Below are 24,069 nucleotides of genomic sequence, written 5' to 3' on the forward strand. Positions count from 1 at the left end.
TGTAGAGTATGTATGTAGAAATGTATGTAGTATGTAGAAAAGTATGTAGAAATAACAGCCCTCAACCCTATTGTTCCTCTGCAAATTTTTGTACACAGAGTCAATCCCTTACCGCTCTCTAAAAGTACAAAGTTTCAAAAAGTTCAATGAATAGAAGGTTTTTGGGGGCGGAAAAGCTCTGAACAAGGAGAAGAAGTCTGGAGATAAATGTGAGATGGGAGGGACAGGCAGTAGAAACAAAAGTGAAACTGTTTGAGCAGTATATTCCAGAAGTCTTGAGGTCTTTCTGAGTGTAGCCTTCATTGATTTGAGATCTTCCATACCATTGTCTCACTAGAAGGGAAAACCTATAATGGCAGCAGGCCATAAAAGAGACCCAGTTTTGGAATATTTTAATGAAGCTCCTCTAACTGTGGGTAAGACAGGCATGTGTGCAAAATGCAAACAGTGCAACAAAGAAATGCAAGGCCTGGTTGTCCTAATGAAACAACATCATGAGAAGTGTTCCTTCTCAGGAAGAAGCTGCGTTGAAGATAATGAAAGGAACATGTCTAAACATGCAGGATCTTCACGTTGGTAAACTTTTTTATTTCATACTTCTTTCTTAAGGACTGCCTGTCTTCCTTCTGGACTATTCTTGAATTCTCATGTTTGAGCAAAATATATAGTTGTTACTCTATGGTACTATCATTTTAGATGCATTTGTGATAAACAATAAATAGCTGAAATAGGCAGATCTTCCTTTTACGATTTCACCTTTAAAGTAGTACTGAGTGTCAGTGAATGCAATGAGTAACACTAAATGAGCAGTGTGGTAATAATAATAAAATAACTGCATTGACTTATTTTGTTTAGGAGAATCCATCCTCAACATACAGGATTCTGAAGACTATCCACTTCAAGATCATCATCATTTTCTATGGTTTCAGAGTTATCTGCTAATGATACTGTTTCAGTCACATCATGTATGTCACATAGCCACAGTATATCACCTGTAGCAAAAAGAAAAAAAAATCTCCACCATCCAGAAACAACCATAGATAAGTTTGTGTTAAGAACCAGCAGATTATAAAAAGAGGTAACTGACGAAAAAATTGCCCGGTTTGTTTATGCAACAAACTCTCCTTTCTGTATGATTGAGAACCCACACTTCATTAACATGGTTCAGTCATTCAGACCAGGATACAGTCCAGCCAACAGAGCAGATGTCACAGGCAAATTGCTGGATAAAGTGTATGAAAGAGAAATTGAGCAGTGTGCAAAAGGTCTACAGGGTGCAATTGTTAATCTGAGTCTTGATGGGTGGAGCAATGTCCACAATGATCCTGTTGTACGTGCTTGTGTGACAACAGAAGAAGGCAATGTCTTCCTTACAGAAACAATTGATACATCAGGAAATGCACACACAGCAGAAGAAGTAGCAGTAAAAGCTATAACAAACTGTAAAAAAAAGTTCAAATGTCTAGTACGCAGCTTGGTCACAGACAATGCTGCAAATGTATCCAAGATGAGAAGAAATTATTTAGAAGAGAGTCCCAAGCTAATAACAGATGGTTGCACCTCCTAGCCAAAGACTTCAGTGTTCCAGAAATAAAGGCTAATGTTGTTGAAATTGCAAAATACTTCTGTAACAACCGCGCTGCAGCAGCTGCTCTGAAAAAAGTGGAAGGAACCAAGCTGACTCTCCCACAAGAGACGTGCGATGGAACTCAGGAGTGGACTGTTTTGAGCACTATATCAAGAACTGGCCTAATCTGATGACAGTTTGTGAACAAAATCGTGAAAACATAGATGGCACTGTGACAGCCAAAGTTCTCAACATTGGGCTTAAGAGAAATGCTGAACACATGCTGAGCACCCTGAAGCCTAGTTCTGTAGCCTTGAACAAAACGCAGGGAAATAGCTGTTTTATTGCTGACACTGTTGAAATTTGGAAGGAACCAAGTGAGATCTTAAAAAGAGAAATATGCAATGACAGAGTTAAATTACAAGCATTAAAAAAAAACAAATGGGTCAAGCACTATCTCCAGCTCATTTTCTTACAAATATTCTCAATTCTCGGTACCAGAGTCAAACTTTAACTGCTGAAGAAGAGGAGTTGGCTAGGACATGGACATCCAGCAATCATCCCTCCATAATGCCAACTATAATAAACTTTGGAGCTAAGGGTGAACCATTCAAGAAATATATGATTGCAGATGTTTTAAAGAAAGTCACACCAGTGAACTGGTGGAAGTCACTTAAGCACTTGGATTCAGAGACTGTTGAAGTGATAATCTCACTTTTAACAGCAGTAGCTTCTTCTGCCAGTGTAGAAAGAATATTTTCTTCCTTTGGACCAATTCATTCCACATTAGAAATTGTTTGGGACCTGAAAAAGCAGGGAAGCTTGATTTTCATTTCTAGATTATGAACAAACAGGAAAATGAAGGTGAAGATGACCTAGTTAGCTGCAGAAGCCTATATTTTAAGTTTCTCATGTTGACCTGGCTGACATAGTTGATTTAATTTTTTTTAAGTATTTCATTTAACTATTTAAGTTAAAAATAATTTTAACAAAAACAAACCTGATTTTAAAAAACTTGAATGTTTAACTAAATTCAAAAATTCATCTGCTTGTTTTGTTAAAATATTATATGTTTTCTGTTGAAGAAAAAAAATCCAGAATACATAATGTTGTTGTTTTAGTTAAATAAAACAATTTAAATGTCTGTCGGGTGATGTTCTCCTCCTAATACAGCATTGCAAGAAAATCCTCCAAATATTAATGATTAACCTGTTGAATTGGAGATAGTTCACCTCCCAATGACTTCATAAATATCTGCTTCAATTACCTTTGGTAAATGAAATAACCAAACAATTGTTCATTTTTTGATATAGCTGTAAAACTAATCTGAAAAGTTTTCAAAATAAATCAGTTACAGCTGGTTTTTCTGAGGAAGGAACAACTGAATTTCCTTGAAAATTCAGCAACAGTCTAAAGCCAGGACCAATTTTCTAATAATCGCTACTATTAGCAAAGGAGAGCCTACCAGGGACTAACTGGAAAAAGCACAAATGGATAACTAGCCACTACTGGGAATACAAAATCATAAAGTATAGGCGGCCTAAACAGCAGCCTATTGGAGAGAGGACAAGTGCAGTGCTTTGGCATGATCCTCAGTAGCAGTCAAAATATAGGTTTGGCAAGGCCTGTACTCCACGTTGTCCATGGTAACAAAAGTTGAACTCAGCCAGTTACATAAACTTGTTTATAAAAGTTAGCCAAATTTAAAGACAGAAAGACTGAATAGGTCCAAACAAAAAGGTCTACTTATACCACCCAAAGAAGAGAATGGAATCGGAAATTAATGGACCAAAATTGGTGTGCCAGAAATTAGGTGTAACTGGTGGACAAAATAATGGGGCGATCACTTCTTTTTGTGGGTCCTTAAAAAAGGCTTCAAAAGGGGGATCAAACAGGCCAGAGGACAGCAGGACAAAAAGGAATCAGCTGCTCCATCATGGTTGTCACCCTTACCATCTTCTGTGATCCCAGGAGCCACTATGACACCATTCAGCCTTCAGTCTCCTGATCCTGAGACCAGTGCCAGAGAGAGAGAGAGAGAGAGAGAAGAAAACAGATTACGTCACCACCTCCACCAGCATGAGTTAATTCCTAAACATCAGCTGAGATATCAGACTTTGGTTCCTGCTAGTACTCCCTCCCTCATGTGTCCTTTTTCTTCCCCTACCTTATTTCCCCTCTTTCCTATCCATCTCTTTTTTGCCTTCTGTTTAATAAGAGCCTGGCTTAGCTGGTCAAGAGTGTTTCTTTCAGAAGTGCTGTGAGCCCCGTGACCAATGAAGCAGCTAATAGGAATGCTGTGACGCTGATACAAGTTTTGCCAGGTCTCGGGGTGGCTGATTGGACTGTGACTGTGTTTCTGCAGCAGCACAGTTGAAAGTAAGAATCAGCACCAAAGTCAGAAGCTGCATTTTCTATCTTTTCTCCCCCCTTGTGTATGTGTGTGTCTTGTCTAGTCTTAAAGGACGCAAGATTGGACTTTAACAGCAGCAGCTCCCACCCCTTTTAATTAACTTGTTCTCTTTTCCTCAAAAAGGATATTACCATCTTAAATACCATCTAAAAGATTGTCAAACAGGGGCGTTTCCCTTATAAAAAAACTCTCAAGAAAAAAAAAGTGGTAAGTTAAAATGAAAGCCTTACTTCATACTGTACATTTACAATGCTTGAACTGTCTTTCCTTCTTTGTTTGTATCTTTAATCAAAGGTTATAAAGATTTTTAATGGAGCATATTCAATGGGACTAAGCAGGCTGAGGTCTCTGTGCTGGAACCCTCAAACCTTGTTTAACAGTTTAGTGTTGTACAGTGGCAGGGTCATGTTAGCACCCACTTACTCCATCAATATTAATATAACAGGGGCCTGCAAGCAGGCGGGAATCATAATTCTGACTTGAGAAACTATAAAATTGTTTGCTGACAGTTCTTCTTAATAAACATCAGGCCTGTTTGTATCGTATTGCCAGGTGCAGATTATTCACTTATTATTCACCAGTGCTGCTTGTCACGATGACTTGCATTCTTTGACTTGTTTACTTTCAGTTTATAACTTTCTCTAGCCCCCAAGAATGAACAGCTTCACAGTAAATGGGTTATAAATGGTAATTTTGTAAAGACCACTTAGCAAATCAATTTCCAGATTTCTATTTCTGAGACAAAGGTTAAAGGGTGACAGAAGCAGCTTCTTCTGGATGACCAGGTTTGTGGGGTTTTTTTAAACTAAACCCAGGCATGACAAGAAGTGGTCTTGTCACAAGAGGGTTTTAGTAATTTAGCACGGTTGGGTGAGCAGCATAGGCAGCACAAAAAGGGTGTCTGGTTAGGGTCCTTCTCGTGATGGACTGAGTGGTCAGATAGGGAATTGGTCTCAAGGTGAGGGTCCTCTCTGAAGTCCTCAGGACAAAAAGAAGCCAGTGTAGTAATTGTCTATGTGGGGCCTCAGTGAGAGCATTTTCCTTCCCTTAACCTGAACTGTCCTGCAGCTTTGTGGCATGACACAAGTTGTGATAGGGAACAGTGGCAGTGTTGCTTCAAAACCTGCTCTGGTGCTGTCCCCACCACACATCAGCAAAGTTAAGGGCTGGTTCACAATGGAAGCACAATAGTGATCCTGAAGGAGGGTAAGCCAATGTTCAGGTGCTAAATCCACTTTACTGAAATCCCTGTTGTTCCCCCAATCTCTTATGCAACAAAGCATGAGACAGGTAAGCCAATGGCTACTAGAGCAGGTGAGGAGCTGCTGAAACTCACTGGGTTTGGAGGCAAGGGGGAGCACTTGGCAAAACCTACCCCAAAGCATTGCACTCAATTCCAAAAATGCAGAATTCCTAGGGGAGACTTTTTAAAAAGACTCATTTCCCCAGGGAAAAGAATCTTTTGCAAATTACTCACTCAGGCAGCATGCAATTCACCTTATGCAGAGAACCCATCCATGGCCTATGCACAACTTATGTCCTCAAAATAGGGCTCCAGTAGATCTAAAGGGTGCATAGGCCTCTGTGGCCCCTCTATACAGGAATGAGTTTCACCCAGAGTACAGAAGAGGAAGTATCTGCTTTTCTCTGCAACAAAAATAGGACCTGAGGAGGGTGTGGTGGGGCCAGAAAAAAATGCCAATTGGAGCAGCTTTGAAATTAGGGGAGTGTGGGGGGAATAAAGGAGAAAAGAGGAACTCTGTCTCAATTCAGCTGGACTGGACAATAAAAACCCTATGAATTACAGCTTCTGTTCACATCAAAGAATCTCACACAGGGAAAATATAGCTTCAGGTTCTTCTAGTATAGAAGCTCAACATTTAATCATTTCACCGCCAGTAGCTGTAATTACGAACATCCAAGCGCTGCATTTATCTTGCCTGGAAGAATAAACCTGTATCAGGGTTTGGCTATACCAATAGTTGATTACATCTAATAGTCTGGATTAGATATATAAATTGAAAAGGATGGACTCTATAACCTTAATGGTCAGAATACAGATGAGATTTACATTTACAACACAGGTATCAGTGATTGACTATGTATTAAAACAACTCCTTTACATTGTCAGAAAAAAACCAAACAGAAGCCTAAAAGGTCTATATAAACTGATCATACTCAATAGTAGGTATATAAATATGAAGATACCTCTTCTCAGTTAGACAGAACTTTAAGTCTTCCAAGAGTTGTACAAACACTAATTAAAATTCAGGATACAATTTTCAGAAGTTCTTAGTGATTTAGGAGCGTAAGTCCCATTTTCAAAATGGATTGAGACACCTCGGAGCCTCACTCTCAATAAAATTAATGTACATGCTTTTGAAAGTTTTACTTGCAGTGTTTCAGCTGTCTCTCAACTCACATGAGAAGACAGTAGATGGCCCACATGTTAGGAGCAAGCATTACACATGGCCCAAGTGTAAGTGTATTTCCTGTGGACCTTGGGAATTCAAATTATTTATATGATTCAAACTCAGTACTAAAACAAAACAATACTAGGCTACTTTTGAGACAACTTACACTTGACAATACAGAAACATAAAAGAGAACATACAGTTTTATCCAGCATATCTGCTTTATTGTTAACAAGTGGCAAGATTGTATAGGGTGAGCTATTTACAAATTACATTTGCAAATTAAAATGGAATTGACACTTGAGAATTCAAACTTCACATAGCAAATAAGTGATCAAGAAACTCAAACCATTTGATAGAAATAGGACTCTTGATAGTGACAAATGTGAGAGTATTCAGTGCATTAAAGTGCCAGGCATAAACAATAACAGATGTAGTAATGACAACTCTAAGAATATCAGATACAATAATGAACCATTTCTATAAAATAGGTGAAACATTGGTATAAAAATAAATAAATGGGTGCTTTGGCTTATGAAGATGCATATAAGAGACACCCACAGAGACAGTGCTTGAAGGACAAGCACACACAAATTCCACTGGACGCCAGAGCAACTGTTAAGTGCTCAGCACTGGATCAGGTGCAAATCCCACACTACTTTTGCCAAAAGCCCACGCCAGAAATGGTGCATAGACCGCTGTTATTCTATAACTACATTTGCATTAGTGGTTTTGAACTGAATGAAACTTCAAAATACATCTGATTAAGTCTCAAGGGCTATTATTTACATGGGGAAAAATACTTTTCAATTAGTATATAATCAAATGAAGAATGTTCATATCTGTAAAGGGAAAATCTAAATTTTTCAATTGCTTGTGACATATTCAATGGTTCTATTTAGTGCCCATGAGCATGGTAACATGTTTGCCCCTTAATATGTGTAAACAATTTAAAAAAAAATCATCTGGAAATATGTACCAGTGTACCTCATATTGTGCACTGTACATCTAGGAAGAAAGTCTCAAGGAGCTGAGTGAGTGCTAACTTACTAAACACTGCAAATAATTTCTTACCAAATATTATTTGTAAGACCTGGATAAAGTGAGGCCATGATTTAACCTTACTACTGGGTTAAAAAGAAACCAACACCCCACAGGCTAATCTGGTTTTAAATCAAATGTGCTTATCAAACTCTGTACTCCATTATGTTTTGAATTTAAAAGATACATACCCACAGATTAATAATAAATAAGCCCTGAAAAATTCTACTCACTCACTCACCCCAAACAAGTAATTCTTTTTTGGGCAAGCAAATAAAATTCACTCAATTTCATTAACCATCATTTCATGTAAATTTATTTTCAGTGTTTGACACACAGTTGCAAGCACAAAACCTTGTTCCCATTTAAGTTTCACTGCTTAGCTAAAACAATAAAATTAAAGTAGTAAAATAGCCCCTTTTCTAGGAACACAGTTTTTCCAGTAACGAAAGCTTCTTCCAGGAGTATTTGATTCTGTACGGTATGAGGAATAAATGTGACTAATAACTAACATTTCTAGTGGATTTTTATAGCATTCAGACATTATTATTTGATTTCATGTTCAGTAGACTAGCCATTTGGGATGCCAGCACACAGCATTTAAGCTACAGCAGAGAGATACTGTTCTGCTATCTCCATCAGGAAAAAATAGTTTTTACCTATTCCTCCCTGCCCACCACTACACCATCACAACACTGAGCCACTTCCTCTCAGTAACAGACACACTCCATGATGTTCTAACATTGGGGCTATTGCTGAAGTGCACTTTGCAGTCAGCACTCTGTTTCCCTCACTCGCTGTAATAATCAGATGCATTGTAGGAGCAGATTCAGTGCCAGAGCACCATGGAGAGCTCCTAACATCAAGCTAGGTCTCATTACTGGGCAACAAACCTTAAAGATCGAGATTTTCAAATCCACCAAGGGAAATGTAATGGGGAGTCCAAATCCCTTTAAAAACCTCTGCCAAAAAGTTCAATTTTTAATGAAAAATGTGAGATAGAATGGGGGAGAGTGATAACATAAAAGGAAACGGGGAATGGAGAGGCAGAGGGGAAGGCAAGACACTAAGTCCAGTGTCTGCTTTCTGGGGCACAGAAACGTTTTTCATGGCCCTAGTTCTAGGTGCTGATGGTCTAAATCCTAAAAAGAGGCAGCACTCAAAACCTTCAGGACAGGGAAGATGGCTCGCAGGCCAAACCCGTGAAAAAACCCCAGAAATTAGGCTTGTTTTTGGCTTCATTGGCTTGTGAGTTGCTTTTTGGCTTGTTGCTTCTTTTTCTTGATCAGCTCCCGCCAAGCAGGGGCAAGCAGGTGTAAAGGGGGGAAAGAATCAGAGCTGCACAGCGGGCCCACCACAGTCCTAGACTGCAGGCTTGGGGGGATCTAGTCACATAGAGTATTGGGTTTCTTAGGGATTGGCTTATTTTGGCCCTGTTCTGAAATGGGATTAGCTTGATTGTAGGCTTATTGTGAAAGTCAGGGTGCTTATTTACCGTGTGAAAGTTGGCAACTGTGGAACCTACCATTAACCTTCATCTCAGAGCTGGCTCTTCATGCAAGAACCCTCCACTGACTCCCTCCTACAGAATGAGAGAACCTTTGCAAGAGAACTTATAGCGCAATATATATGGTGGATAGTAAAAGTTGTCAAGGTCCTGGAGGCGAAAGTAATACTGTAACCATGTAATTACACCAACACAACTTATTCAGAGATTTTTAAAATGTGCAGTTAGTGCGTGTTGTTATTCATCAGTTTTGGGGTTCATAATCCTCCTCTGGTGTTCTGCCCACTTTAATTAAAAATGATAAGCTTAGCTTTATTAATTTAATTTTGGATAATAACTTTTGAAGAGTTCACACAGAACATATGCTTATACATATCCTTGGAGAGATGTACACTGAGCTTTCAAGATCTTCCCTAATCTTCCTTCAATCAACATGCTTATTTCTTGCTTTTTATATGATACTTAATTATGCTCCTTATGTGTTTCATATTCCATTTAAACAGCATCTGCAATGAGTATTATGAAAACCGTTCCGTTTTTGTTTGCTAACAAACATTTGGATGGAAAGGCAGCAGTCTGTGCTGTTACAGTGTGCAATGCAGTCCTCTGTAGATAGCACTAGATACATTAGATAATAAAAACATTTTGATAAACAAACCTGAACATACTGAATATAGCCTCAGTAAGCAGTAACAAACTGGATAATCAAATTTTATGTTAGTGTTTTCATGTCTTTATTATAGAAGATTCAAACGTGCACATTATTAAATGTTACATTTTGTCAATAATCTAGGTTTAAATTTACTAAATTGTAATGCTGAATTAAACTTTAGAATAATACACACAAAATTTCAATTAAAAGAAAATAAATGGTGCATAACTCTAGGATAATTTTCTAACACCTGACTTTGAAGCACTGCATTACACAACAGCTCAAAGAGTAGTGAATATAAATCCACATATTGTATGCACTGAATTGGGAAACCTGGCATTTATGGTTTCAAAGCACAGACGTTCATAATTCTGTAGATAATTCCTTCACTCCTCTCATTATTCACAATAAAATCCTCATAAGCTTGAAACTATTCTGTTTCCTTACTAAACTTTCCCTTTATATTTTACGAACATATTGCTGTTATTACAGGTTTGCTCATGATGAGTGCTGGGCTGCTACCATTTATTTATTTTTTTTAAAACGGATAACATTTAATTTGCCAACAGATATAAGAACAGAAACTAAATAGATCAGATATTGGGCTTATGAACCTTCAGTGTCCCTTGGCTGAACCCATATTTGGCTCATTCTTACATCCCTTGGGCACTTCACACTACAGTAGAAGGCCCACAGGACAATGGACACCCTAATGTGATTCTGGAGCAGATTTTCCCTTGGGGTTTACGTCCACAAGGGATGCAGAATTGTAATTCCCATGTGTATATATGAAACTGCCAAAAGGCCATTCTATACACCTTGATTTCTAGCACCCAAATTCAGTTAAAGTCCATCAAGTCTACCTATTATACAACATCACATTTAATAGTTATCCACTCTTACACACTAAACACGGGCAGCTCAGTGGCCATATTGTAGAATTAGAAACGATGTCAATACACCAGGTAAAGGGACAATTCCTAGAAGCACCTAATTTCTCAGAAAGATTACAAAACAATTCTGTACCACTGAACTTGGTCATCCTAAAATAGCAATAATAGTTTAGGGCCCACAAAATGACAGCATCAAGTCCCTAAAGATATCCACAAAAATCAGAGAAAGGTATCCACAAAATGGATATCAACTACATTTTGTTTGTAATTGGCCCCATTATCTGTATTCTCCAAAAATATGAATAGTACTTTTGGATTACATCAACTGAAAATATTGCAATGTCATACCATATGTGGCAAAAAGCTTCAATATACCACCTTAATATAAATCATACACGTGCTATACTAGTGGCAGCAATGAATTAAAAGTAACAATTTTGGACAAGACAGCACAGTTAATTTGGGAAAGGCACAATTAGATTCCTTCGGATTGTTTTTCCCTGGGAAACCAAAATAGTTTAAAATACTTCAAAGCAAACGCCACATAACAGAAACATTTAAATTCAGACACAAACTAAGAAACTCAGCTTTTGCCTGGTTATTTAAACTGCCCTTCTGGTTACCATATTACAAAAGTTAAACAGCTAAGGTGTCTGATCCTGCTCCCCTGGAAGTCAATGTGAGTTTTGCTATTGACTTCAATGGCTGCAGTACACAGCCCAAGAAAACGTAGTAATTGCAGACAGAATAATTAAATATTCACATACTATCCCATGAAGCATAATTGCTCCATAAAACATATGGCTTTGCCTATTGCACGGGATCAGAATAAGGGAAGTGATGACTTCTATCAAAACTTACAGTACCAGTTTCATATAACTATATGGACCTCTATCATGTAAGACACATTATAAGGACTGTTTAAAAAATTGATGTACAAATTATTTTCATCATCTACGATAATCATCTATTAAAGCCATCCACTAGAAAATCTCAATACATATCCAAGAAACTTTTTAAAAAATTTTTGGAGTAAATTATTTTGTCTTTCCTTCTGGAGAAAGAGGAGGGAAGTGAAGGGAGCAGGAACTTGCAGACATCTCTGGAAGGAGAGATGGGAGCTGTTGGATAAGACTCGTGTGCACAGTTGTGAAAAGGAAAGTACATCATTGGGAAAACATGGCTTTTTTTAAAAAAAGGCCTGGTCCCACACTGCTGGCTGTAAATATGTAATAACCTTCATTGGTTCTTATTCAAACCCTATTACTCTTTACAGAGGTGAACAATACTTTCACACAGGACTTCAGTCCATTTGCTTTAACAAATATTTTAGAAGCAGTCCCAGAAAATAACCATGGAAGCTCATTGGAATAGTATGCTTTAATCTCTTTAACCAAAGACAATCTTTAACAATTTAATTAGAAAGTTATAGGAGCTACTCATGCAGTTTTCATACTTCCTTAAAAGACAGTTCCTTAGTTAGTGTCCCATAAGTATATCTGATTCCTTCTCAGAAGCATTTTTTAGCCCAAATGTTTCATAGCTAGAATATTTTACATACCAGGGTTCTACAAAAAGATCCATTTCTATCTGCTAAATTACCAAACACATTTCTACTTAGCTTAAAATATTTTCCAACAGAGATTAGAATGTCCTTGAACGGCACAGTTTTAGGTACCTGTTATTTTTATATACAGTATATATATTTATATATAAATAACTATGTAACCAAAAGGATTGCACTCAGTAAATTACTACAGCATGGTACTTCAAGCATGTTTGCAGCATGAAATCTAACAGGAAGGAGTGCTCCAGCATTCCATGCCGCAATATGCAACTGAAGCTCTGGGTTTTTTTGTTTTTTGTTTGCTTGCTTTCTTTGCTTTTAAGAATGCATTCATACAACCATTCTTCGAATTCCACATTCACAGCAGAACTTTGCCCATTCCACCGGGTACCTGGTTCCACATTCATGGCAAAATTTTGATAACTGTACAGGTGAATTTTCATCACTGCTTTTTGTGCTTCCTCCATTGACTGAGGATGAGTAGTCTCCACTATCATACCCAATTTTACCATCAGACCTGAAAATTCAAATAACAAATGTTCATAATATAATTTAATACAGTGCAGCTTGGTATAAGTACCCATTCTAATCCTTTACAAAGAATTACTATTTTTTAATAACTGACAAATGTATACTTTAAAGTTTGTGCCATAAAAGGGATAATCAGCCTACCTACTTGAAATATCATATTGTGCACCCTTTCCAAAGTGCTCCCTACTTTGAAACAAAAAGAGAGATGCTAAAGGAAACTAACACCAGAATCCTAGAAGCAGGAAGAAACATTCAAGTCACAAGTTAATCTAACTAGAAATTCTATCACTGACCTATCAAAGGTTTTGTTGGAAAGTAACCCTAAATATATCTTTAACAAATGAAAGTATATAGTCAAAGAAATATTAGTACTGTATTTTTTTTTAGAGACAGACTTCCTGCCTAGTTTTCAGAGGCATAAGCATGCACAACTCCACTTAACTTCAGAGGAAATGTATGGCACTGAGAACCTCAGAAAATAACACCCACTGTATCACCCTCAGATCGTGTGGCGTTAGAACTATAAACTCCCTATTTTCTCTTCTTCAGTTAGCAGTAATTGACTTAAATTTAGGTTGAAAGAGCCACCCCATTCTCTCATAACCTTTTCACAAGTGTACTGAAACTCCTAATGCTCAGCCTTACACACTTGGATGGGTGAAATTTTACTTTCACACTAAGCTACAGCACTAAATATGCCGAACCTACAGTCAAAGCACACTAAAATTGTTAAATCTACCAAAGAATATTGAATTCAGAGGTTCCCATAACTGTCTGTGTACGACTCTTCCCATCATTTCCTGTAGAGAGTACCCCCCTAAAATGTTTCTATTTACTGTACTTACAAGATTATGAAGTTAAAAACTACCTGCTTGAGTAACTTTCTGCATTATAGATTTTCCTTTTGTTTGCTAGAGCGCCTGTGCCCGTGTTTTTTGCCATACTTGGAGGGGTTGATATTCGAGTTTTCACAGTGCCTCTGGAAGAGAGTAGATATTCAGTGAATTAAACAAACAGTTTCAACAAACCACCCGGGCACAACATTGCCAATACTTTGGGAAAACAGCAGAACCTCGTTAACCCTACCAATGACAGAGTGAAGAGCCATAGCAAGATTAGGAAGGTCGGAAGACCACAGAGTGCCAAAACCTGGACCAGTGATGGTAACACTGCACTCTTTTGGCCAATGGTGAAGAAGCATTTCACTCATACTCCCAATCTTTCATTCTGTATCACACTAGAATAAAGCAAATGCACTCTCTATTGATTGCTCACAGTATAGAATATTTCCACCTCTTTGCTCCCAGGCTAAAAGTGATTTTATGGCTCTGTTAGGACTGCTAGAAGAGTGAAAAGCAACTAACTGGTGGCCTAACTAAGAGGTGGAAGAATCTTTAGGCAGATGGATGCCTTGCACCCCTTCACATTCATTCTTAGGTGAGCCATGGCCACTGCCTTCTCATTCCCATAATACTGAACCCAGCCACAGCAGCCATTGGAGGTGGCTGTTACTCCCCTGCTTAGGAAGGACAGTGATGCCCTCTTGGTCCAGCCTCTTCAACCTAAGCGTGGGGATGGGGGAATAACTTTCACCCAACAGGGTAGCAGCACCCATCTTTTATGGCTTGTCAAATCCTCAGTTCAATAGTGCAGCAACACAGAGGCAGAAGCTCTCTCAAGAATCCCCACACAGAAGAAGGGAAGTTGGGCGGTGATACCCAGCTAAAGGATTGCTCTGTCCTATTCAAATCTCCAGACAGTTGCTCACTTTGAAGAAGTGGAGGAACATGAGAGCACTGACAAGCTGCGCTATTCCTCAGTACAGATAGGAAGGGTGTTATTCCTGAGTAGCATTGCCACCATCAAGAGGAACAGGGAGGCGGAAGCACCCTTCACTACCAGTGATTAAAAATAAGTTCTGTTATCTTGTTCCAAAAATTTACCACACACTGGAGAGTATGTTGAAGAATGTATTTATTTTTTTAAAAAATTTACCTTCATCAGTAATAGCCAAGGGCAGGTTAAGGCAGGATTCTTGACCCCTGCGATTTGGACCCAGTGGCCTGAACACTGCTGTGAAAAACCCAAAATGAGGGGAGTGGTCTAATAATTAAGCACACAAGTATGCCACCCACTTACGCCAAAGAGTAATTTGCCCCAGCTCACAGATTGAGTTTGTGACAGCAGGCTGGTCACAAACTTTCTCCTTTAGTGCTCCTGTCTGTAGGATGGGCTGTTTTCCTACCTACTTACCAACAGTATTATCAGGATTACTTTATAAAAGCATCGTGGAATCAAAAAGCCACAATATAAGTGCAAATTACACTCAAAAAGTTAGTTAAAAGTACATTATTAAGGTTGCAAAGTCAAGCATTCAAAATTTTGGAAATGCCAGAATTGTTTGCCTGGGCAACCTTAATTCAGTCTCCTTGTGCATGTGCATTATTATACAGTCTTTAATTACATGATCACATACTGTTTTTTCCTACAGGATCCCTGCCTCATTCAGTGCATGAGTGATGAATTTATGAGCAACTATTTATCATTCAATGTGTGACCACAGGCCTCATTTACTGCCCACTATTCAAATCCTGCTCTGAATACAGAATTATTAATGTCTTTGTGGACTTGTCTACAGCACTCATCATTATAGTACAAGTGCTTCATAAACACTAAAGAATATATTTCCACACCACACCTCTGAGATGACAAGGAATTATTATCCCCATTTTACAGATAAGGAACTTGATTCACAGAGACATTAAGGTAATCAATATCCCCTAATTTTGGGTGCCCAATTTGAGACACCTAGGACCTGATTGTTCAAAGCACAGTTTTCATGGACTTCAGCTGCAGCAGTGAGTGCTCAGCACTTTTTAAAATCAAGACACGGGTTGTGAAGTCAGAAAATGATGAACACACAATTAGTGATCACCTGCAAAAAGTCTGGCTTACATGACTTGCCCAGCATCACATAGGAACTCTGTGGCAAAGGCAAGGATACAATCCAGTTCTCCAGGGCAACATTTAACTGTCTCGATGATAAGACCCTCCTTTCTCATCCTGCTATCCCCTGCCTCATTCACTACACACCTTCTACTCTGGATGCCTTTGAGGAGCAGAGGGCGCTGTCTGGGGTTCTCTGCTTTGTGTTCCCTCTGGCTCTCTCATTTTAATCTTTGACCTCACTCTGAATCCTGTTTCTTTCAGTTGTTGTCCGCAGAAATCAGCTGTAGCCCAGGCCTTTAGTTTTGGGCAGGCCTATACCCGCTTGCCCCAGTACTACAAATAGTAAGCATCTTCTACTTCCTCAACATCCTATAGATCACAGCCTCCTTTAACATGCAACCCTGATTCATCCCCATAGCAGGTCTTTCCTGTGAACTGAATGAGGTCAGGGTCCTGTGGAAAAAAATAGTATTCCATCATATAATTAAAGACTGCATACTAATGCATATGCACAAGGGGGGCAAATTAAAATTACAAAGGTAACCTTAATTCTGGCATTTCCTAACTTTTGAGTCCTTGACTTTGCAACCTCAATAATGTCTTTTAATGTATTTTTTGTGCACAATTTAAAACAGCAAACTGGAAAATGAAATTTCATCAGGCGGCATCATACTGACACCCACATTGTTCATCAACAGGGTTAGAATCTGTAGATCCACTGCATAGACCTCTCTGCTCTAATGAGTAGACTATTCTGCCCATTTCCCCCAAGTTTATCCTCTTCTGTCCTATACCCTCCAACCTTTCATAGTCCTGTTTCTACCTCCCCCAGCTCCTTGTCCCAGTCCTGTTTTCTTTGCCCACTCATTCCCACTCTCCATTCAGGCTTTTTATCCCAGTTTCAGTCTCCTTGCACAGCCAGTCCTAGATCCATCCCCTCCTTGCCTAGTTAGTCTCAGTTCTCCTTTCCTGGCTCCTCATCCAGTTTGTATCTTTCCTCCTCATGACTACTGGTCCCAGTCCTAGTCTCCTTCCCCAGACCACTCATCCTGTCTACCCACTCTCTTTGTCCAGCCAGGCCAAGGTTTCCCCCTTACAACCTAGCTCCTTGTCAGTTTTGTCTCCCCTTTCCCAATTCCCCTACACCCTCGTTCTCCTGGTCCAGCCAGTCCGTTTTCCACCCAGCACATCATCCAATCTTGCTGCTCCGCACCCATCCCAGGCCAGCTAATTGGCTCCCAGTCCCCAGCTGTCTCCCTCAGTGGCTCCCAGTGTCCTTGTTCAGCTAGTACCAGTATTCTCATACCTTCCAAGCCTCCTTATTCAACCTCAACCAGTTCCCTACACCCAGTCCCCAGTCTCAACCTCTCTTCCAACCAGTTCTAATCTCCCCTCCACCCCACAGCTCCCAATCCAAGTGGAGTCAGTTGGTCAGTGAGGATGGAATCTTTGGAGATTTTTGCTCTTAAACAATTCTGCACGGAGCATGTGCAAATTGTGATTTTTTTTCAAAACCTTCTAACTTGGTCAAATTTGGGCAGATTTTTAATAGGGCTGTCCAAAAGCACATCAGTATCACAAAGGCCACCCCTTGCCAAATTTCCAGTCTCTGTTCCAAAGTATGGAGGCAGTGGAGTTTTTCTAAGAAAAGGTTGCAAAAAATTTTTAAAAGGGCAAAATGTGATTTTCTCTAACCTCATTCTCTGAAATAGCTGAACAGTTTTTGCTGAAATTAAACAAAAAAAGTGCAGCCTGAGGCAGACACCTCTAATGGAACATTTCAGCCCAAATGGTTGAACTTTGGCAAAAGCTATAAGTAACTGAAAACAGGGGGCTTATAATGGGAACTGTTGGGCAACCTGGATTATAGCCAGTGCACTAGGAGTTTAGAATTGATGGAGCCCACTTTCGCCACCACAGTTTCTTTAAATTACATGATCTGCTTGGGTAGCTGAATGGACACAATCACAACAGTGATATTTCTACACATGGTTGGAATATTCACAGTAGGACAATAAAAACTCTTATAGTAGCAGTTTGTCTAGATGCCAAGCTCTCAAAAGAAGCTCTCCAGTAAGAACAGTTGATTATCCTATGACTACAAGGGTACATGTGTAGGTCAAAAATTTGTGTCAGTGGTAGGACTCCTGGGACTGCCAAAAAGTCCATACCTTTCACACCAGTAGTTCTCTTCCAGGTCACATCCTCTTTGTTGCTACAAGGCATGTTCATGCAAGTATGTTCACTCTGCAAACTACTAGCACCTGATTTTTCAAACTTGCATGCTTAATATTAGGCATCTAAATAAATTTTTTTTAAAAAGTGTCCTGGTTTCCAGAGGTGCTGAGCACTCTACCAGCTCCAACTGAAGCCAATAGAAGATGCAGATGCAGTGCATCTTAGGAAAAAAGGCCACCGTTTTTTTCCTATTGGTACCTAACTTTAGGCACTCAAGTCTGAATATTTTAGTCTAAATAGTCTTCTGGAAATGTTTTAGTTTACATTTTTAAAAATTAAAACAGCATCTGAGAACAATTAATGTAGGAAAATTGTTTTTATTATTTGAAAGCATCCCCTTAATAAGTCATATTCATTTCTTGGGTATTTTCCCAACATGTCACCATTTGTAACTAACTCTTCCTTAGCAATTTACCTTAAAATATTACAGATAAAGTGCTTGCCATTTAAAAATCAGCATTTGCCCAGCTACCTGAAAGTGGTATCTAGGACACTGCATCTATTTTCTATTCAAAAGATATATGAAATATAGAATATTTCTCTACCATGTTGAAGCAATGGTATATGTGTCGGCTTTTAATAGCTATTGAAAGTTAAATGCAACCAATAAGCTATCTTATTGTAATGACTTATCTATGTGATATGCCTATGGTTGTGTTGTTTTTTTAAATTGTTCTATATGTTTAAACGCTTGCTATATAGCTGCTTTATACCAGCACTGTAAACATGAAATAAGAGTATAAATATATATAATAAACTGGAGTCAACGAAGGAAGATATGGCAGTGGGAAATGTTTTCAGTTGCAAGCATTATATTGTGTTTTCTGTCCTATCATAAAACATTATATCCAATATGAAAGTTGTACAAGCCATAATGTGTTACAGATTAATTTCCTCCTTCCCACAAGACACTGATTTTGGTCTATCAAGACATTCACAGTGACACAAAAAAAGGGGACAGTAAGTCTGTTACAATGTCATCAGGTAACAACTTCATTAGGAAGCTTTGCATATTTTAAAAGGCACAAAATGCTTTTAATATTCCAACACTTTTTGGGGAACATATCTGAAAAATAGATAAACCACACTGATTTGCAATACTTACTTGTTAATGGGCAACAACTCATTTGGTCTTTTGATGGTACTGTCTGTTTTTGTATCACTGTCATACAACCTTTGCACATCTCTTCCAGTTCGCAGTGGTGGGCCTAACTTGTCCGTCTTACTATTAAAATATATAAAGGTGTACCCATAAGGAGTTGGCTAGTTTGCTATTTATATTATTGCAAGTATTTCAAACAAGTAGTCACAATTAAACATTTATCTTCCTCATCAGAACTCTGACTTTTGAAATTGAATTATTCTTATCTGGGACAGTCAGACTTCAAACTTTTAGTGAACACATTAACTTCAGGTTTCAGAGTAGCAGCTGTGTTAGTCTGTATCTGCAAAAAGAACAGGAGTACTTGTGGCACCTTAGAGAATAACAAATTTATTAGCGTATAAGCTTTCATGGGCTACAGCCCACTTCATCGGAGGCACAGAATGGAACATATAGTAAAAAGATATAAGTCATTTACAATCCTGGTCTTCCAAAAGGCACTTGCTTCACAAGTATCAGAGTTTATTAGGACTAGTCTGTCTCCAACAGTCATGCAGATTATTAAAATTAGGTTATCTCAAATGATGTTATTTAATGATTGACAATTTCACAATAAACTGGGTACACTGTATCATTATAAAGTAAAATTCATCATGGCAATGAAGCAGACCAGAGAGCTCATAGGCAGAACTCATACAAACTTAACTGAGGGCTTGTCTACCCAAACATTTAATTTGTGGCAAACTGGAGCATGAATCTATCCCATACTCACCAGCTGCTCACTATCTATCTATGTGGACCCTGCTGCCATGCACAAACAGTTCCTTAGCGTGCTTTGATCTACATTGCTTTGAAACAGGAGTAGATCAAAGCACTCCAAAGAACTGTTAGTGCACGACAGTTAGTATGCAGCTGACTATTGCGGGGTAGATTCACACTCCAGCTTGCCGTGAACTAAACATCTGTGTAGACAAACCCTTGGATAAGATGGTGGGAAGGGATGAGAAAAATGCTATCTTCTTCCAGTCAAAGATTACCTGTAAAGGGAGAAGTGGTCTGTTCTCCCTCTCCCTTTCCAGAAGTTCCCGAGCATGACTCTAAAACAATGCAATATGCCTTCTATTCTTCCTCTCAGTGTCATGCAAACCTGGAGCCCATCATCCCAAGAGAAATAAGGTCTCCTGCCTTCCATCCAAAGTGTTAGAGATTCAAATAGTCAGATTTAGAGGAGAACTAACCCTGAGAAAACAGGTATTACTTACTCTCTTAAACTATGCATGCATTCCCAGAACGAATAGAATCTTGTTAGAATGTTAAGAGATTGCATTGCAAAACTTTTATATCTTTGACAAACCATAATCAGTTTTCACCAGATCAGTGAAAGGCTCATCTGACTCACAGGAAATATGTCCCTGCAAAATTTAAAGTTGCTATCATCTGCCACAATGTTCTAGGACTATTCAAAGAGTCATGCTTTAAAAAAAAAATCAATGAAAAAGTGTGTTCCCCCATCACCACCACTTTATTCTCAAAAATGGTTGAAGGTTTTATGCCCAAATTTAAAAAAAAACAAAAAGCCATTCCTGGTCAGAGAACATATTTCTGAAACTTCAGTTAGAAGTTAGAAGAAAAAGACATGGGGAAAAATAAAAACTGAAAATAACCTCTTTGTACAGAAGTTGCTACATTCTCTGTCTATAATAAGCCCTGCCCTCAAAGTTATGTCACTGGAAAGTCTGAGAAGGCAAAAGCACTTAATTTCCAAAATCTCATGGGGGAGAGGGAAGGAGAACTTTATTTTTGTTATGTGCCAAAACTGATTCAGCAAACTCCGTAAGATTTTTAAAAATAAAGTTCATGGCATTGAAATGTAATTTTAGTATTGGCTTCATAGCCTTGTAATTCATCAACATTCCCTCAGCTTTGCTCTGGCTTTTAATAACCCATGAAAATTAGTTATTTACCTTGTATATCTCTCTAACACGAATATTATACTTCAATCATTTCTACAGTATCGTCATCTTAAAGATGCTGAATTCATGCGGTTTGCAAGATACTACAGAAATGCAGTAAGGCTTTGCACAGCTCTTGAAACTCACATTACCTCAATGGAGCGTCAGCAGAAACGGCTATACAATAAATAACATGATCAACAATATGAAATACAGTTGCCATGGCAATATAGCTGACCTTAAAAATCCAAGCTAATTGAGTCGTTTACTTTGTTGGTAGGAATTTGAGGTCAGCACAGTCAGAAAGATGATGTTTCTAGGTGTGGAACTGATCAGGACGTATATGCGTTTAAGCAGTCCTCAATAGAGAATTAAAGCTGTGTAAGAATTGTGTATGAATGTATTTTAAAGACTAACTAAAATAGCTGGCAGAAACAAAGGGATTTTAAAAAGATTGTGGCAGAACTGCTTGTGAAGACATTTCTAGGATTGGATAGGTCTTCAGAATCTGCATACAGTAAACTTTAGCCACAACAGACAGCATTATTGCCAACATCAGGCATGACCTCCAACAGACCTGCCTTTTACCATTATAAAATGGAAATGCTAATTAGAGCTAATCAGATATTTTTGATAACACTTTTTTGGTCAGCAAATGCCAATTTGACAAAAGTGAAACCCTTTGCCGGAAAGGATCAATTTGAAGAATTTCCCAATCTGAAAAATATTTGGAAAAAATTTTCAAGTTGTTGAAATGTCCTGTTTGGACATTTTCTAAATGAAAAACTTTCATTTCTTAGGCAGAAACACATTTTGGTTTCAAAATATAAGTGAATGTATAGTAAAAAAAAAATTAAAAAAAAAAAGATTGAAATCAACATTAAATGTTTCAAAATTATCTAAATGAGATGTTTCTACTAACTGGATCAGAAATGGGGGGAGGAGAGGGTTGGTTCATGGCTATTACTGAGATTTTAACCTTTTGTCCTGATTTGGGATGGGAAAAATATTTGAAGTCTCAAAAATTCTCATGGGATGGGAAAACCGTTTCCCACCACCCAGCTCTAATTCAATGGACATAATAAACTTTAATCCTATCACCATTTCATTTTCCAACCCCAGTTCACAAATCCAGTCAACCATTGAGCTATCCCTTCCCCCAATCTGCTACAGAAACTGATTTAAGTAGTAGGTTCCATACCACAGTTAGTAGTTCTGCAGTTTCATATTTGAGTTCTTCAGAACTCTTGGTTGAATACCATCTGGTCCTAGTGACTTACTGCTGTGTAATTTATTAATGTGTGCCAAAACCTCCTCTACTGACATCTCAATCTGGGACAGTTCCTCCTCCTAAAAAACAATGGGTTGGGTATTGGGGGGGTCTCCCCTAAATCCTCAGCTGTGAAGACCAATGCAAAGAATTTATCTGGCTTCTCTGCAGTGGCCCTGTCTTCCCAGAGTGTTCCTTTAGCACCTCAGTTGTCCAGTAGTCTCACTGACTGTTTGGTAGGCTTCCTGCTTCTGATATATTTAAAAGTAATCGCTGTTAGTTTTTTGTTTTTAGCTAGTTGCTCTTCCAAATTCTTTCCTGGCCTTCCTTATTATATTTTTACATTTGACTTGCCAGCATTTATGCTTCCTATTATCCTCAGTAGGATCTGACTTCCAATTTTTAAAGGATGCCATTTTGCCTCTAAACACGTTTTTTTACTCTGCTGTTTAGAATTACAACATAAAATGGAGCTACAGAATTTTCTTATTACAGAATTGTTTAAAAGCAACAGTGCATTTTTGAAATCACCTTTAAAACAGTTGTGGTTAATTGCCTTATCTGAATAGCAATTCTTTTTAACAAGTCTCATGCAGCAGTGAAGGAATGCCACCTAGAGGGCAAGGGTAAAGCTGCATCCTTATGCGTTTTACTTTTAACTGCTAGTAGATTCTTCTAATTTTAGCTATCTGTGCACAAATATCTTATCTGCGCTCCCTTCCCCCTACCACACAACATACCTACTGTAATTCTAGTAGTGAGAGACATATTGTCTGGACTACAAATAATACATTGCATTTCTGTATCTTTCATCTGAGGACCTCAAAGCACTTTAATATTGTGAATCAATTAAGCCTCACAACATCTTTGTAACAGGTATAGGACCACTTTATCTAATACAGAAATGGTTGTTTAATAATATACAGAAGCACTATTCCACAGTTTATCATAGGACGTGAAGAACACTGTATTTAGTTGAAAATTCAGGCATGATTTAGTTAGAGTGAATACAATTATTCAAGTTGGAATATGGCCAGGACATTGGGGTTCATCTGCTTATTTTCCTGAAAACTGTGTGGACCCTTTTAATGCCTAAAAGTGATCGAGACCTTCGTTTTATGTTTCACTTGAAATATACTACTTCCAACAGCACACTGTCCCACAACTCCATGCTCAATAAATTGGTTCAGTATTGACTCAGAGGAAAAAATGACACTTCCTGCAGCATGTTACTTGGAGGTCTGTCATCCTAGTACTAACTATGCCTGAACTTGTTTATCTTGTATGGTATAATGAAAGCACAGAGCAGTACAGTAAAATTAAAGGTAAGGTATGTAACATTCTTTTACTGTTTAAACTACTAATCCATAACAAAGTAAATAAGAGAATAAACTCTTATGCTTTGGCTTTATGAAGGTAATTTTTGAAGGTCTTAAAGCTCCATTTGTATTTTTAAAAGGAATTTATTCTTCTATATTTCTCGATGCAATTTAGTTGTATTTTAAATAATAAATGTTTTCATATGAAAAAATGTTTCATCTTGATAGAAACTTTATTTTAATTTACCCTTTCAGAATGTTGATCATTAGACTTCCTCTCATTATACTCTGTTCTGATTTATGTGGATATTACATAGAAAGAGCTACATTTTTCTCATTTTACAGATACGAAACAGTTACAGAGATTAAGGCCAAAATTTTCAAAGGTGTCCATTAACTTTGGGTGTCCAACTTGAGATGCCTAGGGCCTGATTTTTCAGAGAACGGAACACTTTTATAGCCCTTTATATTTTCAAAGCACAGCTGCTATTGACTTCATCTGCTGCTATGGGTACTTTAGCACTTCTGCAAATCCATCTGTAGGATCTCAAGTTGGGCACCCAGAAAATGAGGGACACAGTATCAGTGGCCAGCTGTGAAAAATTTGTTTTCAGTGACTTGCCCAGCATCACACAGGAACTATTTAGCAGAGGC

The 24,069-nt window shown here is 38.2% G+C and overlaps 1 protein-coding gene across 3 annotated transcripts in view; it reads right to left on the minus strand.

Annotated features, from left to right (window-relative positions):
• Positions 1-6,605: 6,605 nt before the first annotated feature.
• Positions 6,606-24,069, minus strand: part of ZC2HC1A (zinc finger C2HC-type containing 1A) — a 60,959-nt gene continuing 43,495 nt past the window's right edge. For 2 of the 3 annotated variants that reach the window (XM_073330758.2, XM_073330756.2), the window contains exons 8-10: positions 18,878-18,997; positions 13,454-13,564; positions 6,606-12,571 (exon numbers count right to left, since the gene is read on the minus strand). In XM_073330758.2, coding sequence (XP_073186859.1) covers positions 12,385-12,571; positions 13,454-13,564; positions 18,878-18,997 — 418 coding nt within the window. In that variant the 3' untranslated portion in view covers positions 6,606-12,384. The remainder of the gene's footprint in view (positions 12,572-13,453; positions 13,565-18,877; positions 18,998-24,069) is intronic. The other variant, XM_073330759.2, reaches the window with a different exon arrangement.

The sequence above is a fragment of the Lepidochelys kempii genome, chromosome 2 (assembly GCF_965140285.1).
Source record: "Lepidochelys kempii isolate rLepKem1 chromosome 2, rLepKem1.hap1, whole genome shotgun sequence".
NCBI classification, from domain to species: Eukaryota; Metazoa; Chordata; order Testudines; family Cheloniidae; genus Lepidochelys; species Lepidochelys kempii.